This window comes from Patiria miniata, unplaced genomic scaffold (genome assembly GCF_015706575.1).
Source record: "Patiria miniata isolate m_02_andy unplaced genomic scaffold, ASM1570657v1 HiC_scaffold_20, whole genome shotgun sequence".
Taxonomy (NCBI): Eukaryota; Metazoa; Echinodermata; class Asteroidea; order Valvatida; family Asterinidae; genus Patiria; species Patiria miniata.
The window spans coordinates 22,346,394-22,356,878 of NW_024037059.1; the positions used below are offsets into that span (position 1 = coordinate 22,346,394).

Below are 10,485 nucleotides of genomic sequence, written 5' to 3' on the forward strand. Positions count from 1 at the left end.
CAGGCGATTTATCAGTTTCTATAAATTGATGTGCTATAGGCCTTTTGGTGGGTGATTTTCTTAAGAAATCAATGAACCAAAAATAATTGCCAAATTTGGAAGTTGTGCACGTTATTTTCCTATCCAAGGGTTCAGGAAGCGCGCCACCTGGCGTGAACTTTCAGGCATTCACGCTCGGCCGATAGGATAGATTTAATAGAGTAATCATGGCCACGACTGCAAGGTTTTGGGTCCACTGTACCAATTCAAGCCCCATTGAAAACAGTGTTAACTCAACAAAGTTCGGGCCAAATAACATGCAAGCCAAAATCACTGGGTTTCTCAAACAAAAATTAAATTATTGTCTTGTCTTTCATCTTTTCGATTCTTTTTAATTTTAGGTACATTAGCCAATTACATTTTTAAATATTCACACCCAAACAAAATCACCTCCCGAAAAGTGATAGTTCCCAAGCCTGCATGCAGCCATTTTACAAGTGGCATCCTTCCACTGTCACAGACAAATAGGACCCATTTTTCATCCGTAATTTTATCAAGCCTGCCCTCAGATGGAAGCCCAAAAAACCAGGGAGTTGGTCCTTGGGTATATTTACACAATTCCACCGTTTTTAAAGCCAAACGGTCTCCGTTTTCAAAAGAAATTGTGGGGGGGGGGGGGGGCACTTTTTATGCTAATGACTCGCGTAGAAATTCTCACTTGGATTAGTTCAGTGCACCCTTTTGGCCGTTAAGACTGAGTCATCACTCTTCTATTTGCATTCATAAATTTTTTTTTTTGAAAAGCGTAACAATGTAGTAAAATCTGTAAAACTTATATGTTTTGTACTAATTTTCAATTCCCATCACTTGCTCAGGCTCCGTTTCGAATTCACAAACCCGGGTCAAATTGCATATTATATGCGACGCTCAAAATGTGTCCACACATGGTCCGCAATGAAAAAGAAATCACATCCAGTATATGGACTATGTACGGTGATTTGATGAGAAAGTTTTCGGATAGCATTTGCGCGCATTGGCTAACTGCGGTTTTAAACAGCTGCAGCTAGATGCTTTATGCATAGGTCATGATAAATTACCCAGAATGCCATCCCCACTTCCTTCACAAGATTTCGTAAAGCTCACCAGCGTGTCCCAGCGCCCTGTTTGCAGGGCGGGGGCGGGGGGGGGGGAGGATACGAGCGAACCCCAATTCCGCCACTTTCCACAACAGCTCGTAATCTTTATGATCAGCCTGTGGGTATTGTCTTCACTTTGGAAGGGCAAAAAAACGAGCCACTATATGTTTGCAGGACGGTCAGGAAGTTCACCATGCATTCTCCCTGAGACCCTGACTTGATCTTACACAAAGATTCATTGATATTAATCCCCAATAAATTGAAATGGTACGGAAGACGGATAGTGCCACTCAATGAGTGTGAATATATTTTTTGGTGCGTGTGAAAATATTTTTTTGTACAGCGGCCGCCACTTATTATGTGGAGGCCGCCAGATAATAAGTGGCGACCGCCACATAAGTCGTCATAATAAGTGGCGGCCGCTGTACAAAAAAATATTTTCACACGTATACAAAAAAATATATATTCACACTTTTTTATGTGGCGGCCGCCACTTTTTATGTGGCGGCCGCCACATAATAAGTGGCGGCCGCTGTACAAAACAATATTTTCACACGCACCAAACAAATATATTCACACTCATTGAGTGGCACTATCCGTCTTCTGTAAAATGGTGATAAATAATGTTTTGAAAATAAAGGCCTTTTTAAAAAGAGATCATTAGGAGTGAAATTATAACAGAGACCACATCCTATTTCAATATTTGTACGGAGCTCTGACGGATGTTGGCTCTGTTTCCTTGCTCTATGGCTATACATGTACTACGGATGTACGCACTGCAACACTAACAAATTATCTACTTCCGTGAATGGAATTGGCTGGTCATATTCTGAACATGAAGGAAATGGCTTTGAACTTGGAAATATGCACGTCTGTTATTGCAAACATGGAGAGAGGTAACTCAGGACTAAGTCAATTATCACCCTATTGTATTATGTCTGGTAAAATCTTACAAAGTGATCGGATCCCACTATCCACGGTTTCTTTAAGGGCCGGGTAACTCGAACAGTTTCCGGTGACTTTCGTATAAAGGTTGGGTCACAAATAATACAAATATTGGTTCGAATTAAAGGAAAAAAGTAAAGGAGAAAACGGGGCCAGCACGCACACCCTTTCAGAGAAATAATGGAAGAGAAATATCGACTTCGCAACCTGACGTACTGCCCCAAAATTTCGACTAGACATAATCAAACACAAACAAACTTCAGGGGCAACTCGTGGGCGAACGTAAGCAAATACTAAGGGTACAATGTTCTCTGTGTTGATTTCAGTCACGAACTGTATAAAAATAGAAATCACTGACGGCATCCGAAAACAAATTGTGTGAGAGGCCCTTTAGAATAAAGACGTGATCAATTCTATATACCTTTTCATACTGAATGACGAACTATACTACTTGGTATTGAGGTGTAAATGTGTTCCTAGTTCCATGATACGATAAGCCAATGAAGATATGTACAATCGGGTAAACTGAGCTGTCAAACTTGGTTACTCGATACCCGCTCATAGGGGTCCCTGTGATTGGTCGGTGCTTGACAATCACTACACATATCAAATAAATAGTTATCGATATACACGCAGAAGGGAACCAGACGATTTGTCATAAATGCTGGTGTGTAAGTGTGCCGGGTGAACAGAGCGCTGTGGCAAGCCCTCACACCAGCTGGACCACCGACCGCAAACCTTGCCTGATTGCCCTGGCCCAGGCCAGCTACTCGCCCCTAAACACACTGAGTCCACCGAGTGAGTCAGGTAAGGTGAATATCATGGCTGGTTCGTTAACGACCAGTCTTTATTCCAGGCTTTTGGTCGCTGCTTCGGTGGCATGCTTAGCCTGTTGCTATAACAGTTTGGTGAGCGGCGCCACCGTTCCATCAAATGCAGCGACATCGGTGGGACAGCAAGGGAGGGCCGGTGACCCTTCACCGCACACCAGTGCAGATAGTCATAGATCCCATCGTGAAGTCTTCCATCACACAAAGGGGTCTTCGTTGTCACAAATGGCAATAGAAAATAACTTTCATCGTACGCAACATTTCACAAAAACCAAAGATGAAGAAATGAGTGATAACTACCAAAGAATACACATGGACGGACCAAGTCCGAGAGAGCATCATGTTCTCTTAGATGACTCGCTGATGATACCAGGGGAGGAGGAGCAGCAAAGCCGGTCAAGGGTTGAGCGAGCTGCGGATGCTGGACTCCCAATCGCCGGGTCGAAATTCCTTGAGAAAACTGTAGCCAGTTTCAACAATGTAGAGGGATCCGGCTCTGACCTGCCAGCCCAAGATATGAACGTCCAAAAGGGTTTCATGGACGAAACTCTATCAGAGACACGGCCAGGGGTGGACAGCGGTGATTGTCCCGAGTGTCTGCGCAGGAAACAGGAGATGGAGAATCTTCCCCCGGAGAAGCTGCGTCAGATGCGTCTTGAGCAGATTAAGATGAGGATTTTGAGCAAACTCAAAATGGAGCAAGCCCCAAATGTCAGTGCAAGTAGTGTGGACATACCAGAGCCCCTTGCTCGGGGACGGATGGTAGGGAACCAAAACGATGTCTCATGGACGACCGACCAACATGACCAAGAAGAATCCTATTTGGAAGATGACAGGTGGGAGGAGGAAGAACTCAATGACATTGAGGAGAATTATCAAGACACAAGTCAAGTTATCGTCACAGCCCATGAAGGTAATACTAATGTATCAGGGATTTCTTTTGCAGCTCATTGCTAATACATGTATTCAGTGCATGCATAGTATTGATTTCTAGAACACTCAGTGAGACGTTAATCCAACCAAGATTATCATCGTATAAGTATAGGTTTATAAGTTTGTATAATCTACTTCAGAGAACCTTTCATAGTTGAACATGACCTTATGGCACTCCGGCTCAATGAAATTTAATTAGTCATCACAAACGTGTCTCCCACGCACGCTTCCATTCTCGAACGTCTTTCATGAAATGTTTTGACAAACAAACGTGCCCACATAAAAAAATACACTGTGAACATAGCTACCTGTAACCTTTGAACTCGCCGTCTGAATATCAGACACTATTGTTGTCTGAACACACTTTTTATTTGTGCGGTTGGGCTCCTATCAATTATTAAAAAAAAAAAAAAAAACTCTCGTAATCGTTACCAGTAGGCTACGGTTTTATTTAATCTAAGGGAGCAAAGACCATCCGAGTGTGCAGGACAATGGATTACTGGTGGGGTATTCCGACATTGTTCCAGGTGAATGTTGGACCCTCGGACACGTGCCATAGTGGTGACAATCTTCACTCTAGACACGTTGGAATGGTAGATTGAATTGGAACATTATTTTATAGTACCATTTGCCCGAATGTTGCACATGTTGTAGTCGTTGTTGGGGATCGAAACTGTAAATATTTGAAAAGGTGTGCATACTTTAAAATCACGAAGAATGTTTTGGTCCGCGTGAATGACGCCTAATTAATGTTTTACAACTAACTTAAGTTGGCGGATCAGACATTTTCCAAAGGGGATGGTATGATGAATTCTAATATTTTCAGGTAGGTGCTTGATGATGCGTTGCAGTCAACGCATAAAGACGTGAAGTGATTAATCAGATATTTGAAATATTGAGGGATGACGTTATTCAGGGAGCTTATTGTGCGGGATTTCCCCCACATTGGTCATTCGGGATAGGGGATGGGGATGGTGGATAGGCATCCCAACCGCCTCCATGAATTCACCCTTGAACAAACGTTCCACACAGTGAGCGCGTTTCGATGCGAAAGGACCGTCGACCGGTCCATCATTGGGACTGAGAACGTTCAGGATTGGCCCAAAACAATTATGGTATGCTGAAGAGACCATGCAAATGCGTTAACGAAATTGTGGCGCACCCGCCCTCCCTGAATAAAATGGTGAAATAAAGTCGCCGTTGAAACAACTATTTCTGCGACCAATTAATCTCAAAATTAAACAGAACTCAATACCTTTCCAAATGAAACATGGCTGCCTCAATATAGATTGTTCAAAATTATTTATTGACTTAGATGTGACTGCTCTATGTTCCGATACCCTTATGTTCAGACAACGCGTAGGCTACATACGATTGTGTTCCTCCCCGGGTTAGGGTTAGGGTTAGGGTTGGGGTTTGGGGTTACTGGTTTGGGGTTTTCTCAAGACCAGCTACGGGGTCACGGAATGTCACGATGTCACCTTTTGAGTTAAGTCGCCAAAATGGGCACGCAAGGTCAACGCTAGGGGGATTGTACATCCATTTTGGGGTAAAAATCATAATTATAGTGATTTGGCCGAAAACTTTACAACCTAAATCACCAACTCAAATGCAAATAAGTGACAGGGTTAACAGTTACGTTTATAATGCAAGAACTGCTAAAAGTACTCCAAAATAAAGAAAAATCATGCAAGAACGCTTAAAATTCAATTCGCTTGTACATTCGCTTGTACCCGCCACTGATCTCTGTCTTTATATAGAGATCAGTGCCCCCGCCCCCTAGCAAACAGGACGCTGTGATACGCTGATGAATTCACGCTCTGATTGGTTGGTTTTTGCGTAACCTGTGACCTGCGCGTCATCACGGTCATGACTCTGCAAGGTTTGAAACGGCCGTTAAGACTGATTCATTACTCTTTTATTCCAGTTTATAGATGTTTTTTTCGCTGGTATAGTGTAGAAAATAAACTTATATGTGTAAATTTACAATTCCCGTCACTTGCTCAGGCTCCGTTTCGAATCACGAACGGTCGGATTGCATTATGCGACGCTCAAAATGTTATCCACATGGCGCGCAATGAAACAGAAATCACATCCGGTATGGAATGTGCACATTTCTATGGGAAAGTTTTCAGATAGCATTCATGCGCATTGGCTAACTGCGGTCTAACAGCTGCAGCCAGATGCTTTATATATAGGTCATAGGCCACTTCCTTCACAAGATTCTGTGAAGCCAGGCTCATCAGCGTATATCAGCGCCGTGTTTGCAGAGCGGTGGGTACCAGTGAACACAGTCCAATAACCCGTGAGGCATCACCCCTGTATTAAAATGCCTACAGACACCAGTGCTAAATGCCCATACTTCAAATTTCTTTTAAAAATACTCAGAACTCTCACAGGTATTTAAGCTGCACAGAAAGATGATGATCAACATGTCATCTTTTATTGTCTTTTCATTTTTTGGTGATGGGTTGACCATTGACGTTTCGAGAAATTCTCACTCAAAGAAGACAACCCCTTTTTTTCCCAAAGCGGAAAAGTAGCCATCTTGAAAAACGATCCCTCCACAATATGGCAAAATAGCGCCACTTTCGAGCCCAATTGCATCCACAATGCTCAGAATTGGAAGGTTCATTGCCATGTCTCTTTAATTCCCCAATTTTACGGCTTGCAGAACTCCCTGATATATAATATTTTGATATAATATAAACTTTTAATTCATGAGCTCAGCGGATGGGTTTAGGCCTATTTACATGTGTGCACCCTGAGCGCTGAAGCATCGCACCGCTAAGGACGTCTTGGAACCAAGACTACCTATGAAGTTAAAAATTGCCTCAAGGGAATACACTACGTATATCGCGAAAAAAAACCATTTGATTTTCATTTAACTATCAAAAACTATGAACAAATTCCCATAACCGCTTCTTAGTACTAAGCTCTTAGATTGTAATATTGTTTTAACGTCTTCATTGTAGAGTTCCCCTTGAAACTGAAACTAACTCTTGCCTTGAAAACCAATGTCATTATAAGTTACTACCGTCCCTACCGTCCAACGCATATCATGCGTTGATATGTGCTGAGTTTAATGGGCTAAGAAACGTTCAAGTTCAACTTGATGCTGTTATTAAGGTTTTAACGTCCATGCCTTGCGCGTTGACTAGTCATCGCGTGCCGGTACCTCGAAGCATGCGCCGCCTACTCGGGGCATCCAGCTTCTTGTTCAGACTTTCTGTTAAATGTAACGTAGTTGCCTCGGCTAATTTAATGGGTCAATTTTATTTGCGAACAGAATTTACAGAAAGAGTGAATTCTGTGACCTCCAAAAAAAGCTCGGCAAGTCTAATTAGTTTATGGATGTGTGCAGTAAAATTACGTTGTGTAATATTCGATAAATATTATCGTTTCCAAGAAAGAACAACTTTAACGAATGAGATGCCCGCATAAGACTAACAAAAAGTGAGATTCATTCAAAGATTTCTTTGTCACTTTTTGGTTCCTTTGCGGAATCTTAGATGGATAATTTCATTATTTGCTGCCACATTTAGTAAACCATTGATTGTTGATGTTGATCTAATTTTCAAATGTTTCAGTTTTCCTGAATTTTATTCTCTAATCTGACCCGATTTTCCCCTTTTCTCCTTTATTCCATCATTTCGCTTCACACCTCATCCACCCTTAGGGCTTAATGGTTGTTTCACCTTCGAAATTACCGCCAGCGTTGAGGAGAACATCATGTCAGCCAAGATGTGGTTCCTCCTTAAAGACAGTGCTGAGGAAGTTGACCAAAACCGGACGTTGGTGGTGTCCCACATCGGCACCGGTCGCCACGCTCGCCGATCAGTGCTCCACACTACAACTGTGGTGTATCGGGCCGACTGGGTGACAATAGACGTCACGCGCGCTATACGTCACATGGTGGTACACGCCAAGAGAACATACATGTTCGAAGTCAGATGCATAACATGTCGTAACCCTGGAAACCCCACCAACATGAAACCAGGGCGGCGACCCTTCCTTGTCCTGGGGAAAGGTGAACAGCGCCCTCGCATGCCTCGGTCCATCATCTGCCCACCAAACCACACGACATGCTGCAAGGAAATATTCTATGTCTCGTTTGCAGAACTCAAATGGGACTGGATCATTGAACCAAAGGGTTATTCTGCCAACTACTGCAGGGGATCATGCGAAGACAACGTAGCACAGGGATACGGCCACACTTATATCATGACTACAGTGAAGAACATGAATGTGGACAGAGGGTTGTCTATAATCCCTTGCTGTGCCCCGCTCAAGACCAAGCCCCTTGTTCTTCTTTATTACGATAATGAAGGATTCATCTATAAGAAACAGCTACAAAACATGATCACAGATAGCTGTGCTTGTATGTAAAGAAGACTTGATGAGCTTCCGTTATTTATTGAAGACGTTGTGTCATACATCGTCGTGAGTTTAGAGGTAAAACCGAATAATGCCACGCCAGGAAAGTCGGTCAAGTGTACAGCTTGAGTGAAGGTTGATTTAACACCACTGGTTCTGGACTCTTGGTTTGAAATGAATCATGTAAAATGAGTAACAGAAATTTATTTATTCAAGTCTCACGTGTCAACTTGTGGGATCATGAAGATGGTTAGAGCTTACTGACTGGACACTGTATGTTAATACAAGCATCACATTTTATAAATCCACTTTGCGGCCTTTTCACGTGGCCTGCAGCTTTAAAAACCGAATTAAATATTTGGAAATGCCAGTTCGTGCAGCGTATTCAGACACCAATCACGTGGTATCTAGTTCTCTCTGCGCATGACCGTATTCGAGTTCTCCAATGTAGCCTATGTCTTCGACCACTATAATGTATAGGTATAACATTGGCGTTGCTTCGGTCAAAGACTGAAAGGGAAAACCCAAGAGTAGCTTTATAAGTCTTGGGTAGTCAGAGAAAGTTCGTAGTCCCTCTCGGTGGAAAGTAAAGGGGATAATAACAAGCTTTCAAGAGCTTGTCGAGAATCTCTAATCAAAAGTTTCGAAAATGGAGAACTTGTTTTGCTCTCTATTGTTGGAAGACGCTTTAGGAACCAAAAAAACAAGAAGGTTGTGTACATTTTTACCTTGACTTTCCAATATATAAAGTACATATTGTAAATAACTATTTCTGCAAAATTATCTCCTAATATGGGAGACGTTTTTGTTTGTTTGTGTGATAAAATTATCGACTTTATTTAAATTAAAGCCTGCTTGTGCGACAAGTTTATTTCTTGGAAATATAATTGTAATAAATGCATTAGACTTCTGGTGAAGAGGCCAGTTTATAACTTGCGATTGTGCGATGCATTCGTCAAGAAATGAGGAGAGTGTTATACCAGCTTGCTCATTACCATGGAATGTGCCTCAACAAAAGTCAGAATCGTGTTTGACACCCAAAGTGAATTTGGAAGGGCTGCGCTTTGTTTACAATACTTTTGGCGATGTTATATTGCAGATGGGCTCTATCTCCAGTTTTTTCATCCACTTTATTGTTATGACTTTATTACTTATTTAAATTTCTATTACATTTTTTTGGGGAAAAATAGTGCAATTTCTTTAAAAGATATTGACGTAATTTGCGGAATATTGAAGATAATTTAATTTGTAAGTGATATCCTTTTTGCGGTATATTATTTGAATGTGCACGATGTGCGTATGATAACATTAACATTATCTTTTGTAAGGTTCGCTTCAGTGTTTAAGGTTCGCTTCAGTGTTCAGTGACAATAAGCATAAGGCCCCTTGTAAAGGTCCTGGGTTTTTTTTTTTGGTTTAAAAAAAAAAAAAAAAACCCTGGCTGTTTCGATGAAACAATTTGCATTGTTGTAGTGTACATTGGTGGGATTGCATTCATTAGTATCCAAAGTTAAGAACTTGTGCTTGATTAATGAACGATTATGCAACGCCATATCTGAGACCGGCAGCTTTTGTGTTACACCTTTAATGCTTTTCCTTCCTTTCAATGTATTTTAGACGTGTAAAATGTTACAACTTGCGTCAATCGCTAAAATATTAAAGAAAACATGATTTTCTAAAAAAAAAGTCGCTAACAATTAAGTAACAACGCAAATTGTATGCATTGAGGAGTTTTGATATATGCACAAAGGAGTTTTGATAAGAGGCAATTCTTTTGGGGGACGGTTAAAAAATGAATGCACATGAACACTTTTTGTTTTGCTTAAGAACAACAATGTCAGTGTAAGATAAATTTTAATTTTAATGCGCATCTATGCAAGCATTTGTAAATTGTTAATACTATACAATTATTCATTTCATATTAAAGTTTTAATTTTAAAGCCGAATCGTTTACAAACTAATAAAGACATCTTTTTGATTTATAGGCTCATCCCTCTAGTTCTGTTGTACACGTACAAGCTGGGTTCTTTGTCTCCCACAAGAGCCCTCCCCGTATGTTGTATGTTGTGCCTTATAAAATAAGTATCACTAAGAGAACAATACAAAAGTTACTGTTATCTTGAACATGCCCAGATATTACAATATATAATCTTTTTGATGCACTATGCAAAAAAAGTTATGTTAACACCGTACGGCATATTTTCTAAACCGTATATATTATTGAGTTGTTTAATATGGAATTATATTAAATCTATATTTTGACGTACATTATTGGAGTCAATGAA

General features: G+C 41.1%; 1 protein-coding gene across 1 annotated transcript; it reads left to right on the forward strand.

The window, feature by feature from the left end:
• Positions 1 to 1,775: 1,775 nt before the first annotated feature.
• On the forward strand, positions 1,776 to 10,485 carry LOC119728923 (growth/differentiation factor 8-like). The gene is made up of 2 exons (XM_038201367.1): positions 1,776 to 3,803; positions 7,503 to 10,485. The coding sequence occupies exons 1-2, from the start codon at positions 2,882 to 2,884 to the stop codon at positions 8,210 to 8,212; spliced, it is 1,632 nt and encodes a 543-aa protein (XP_038057295.1). The 5' UTR covers positions 1,776 to 2,881; the 3' UTR covers positions 8,213 to 10,485.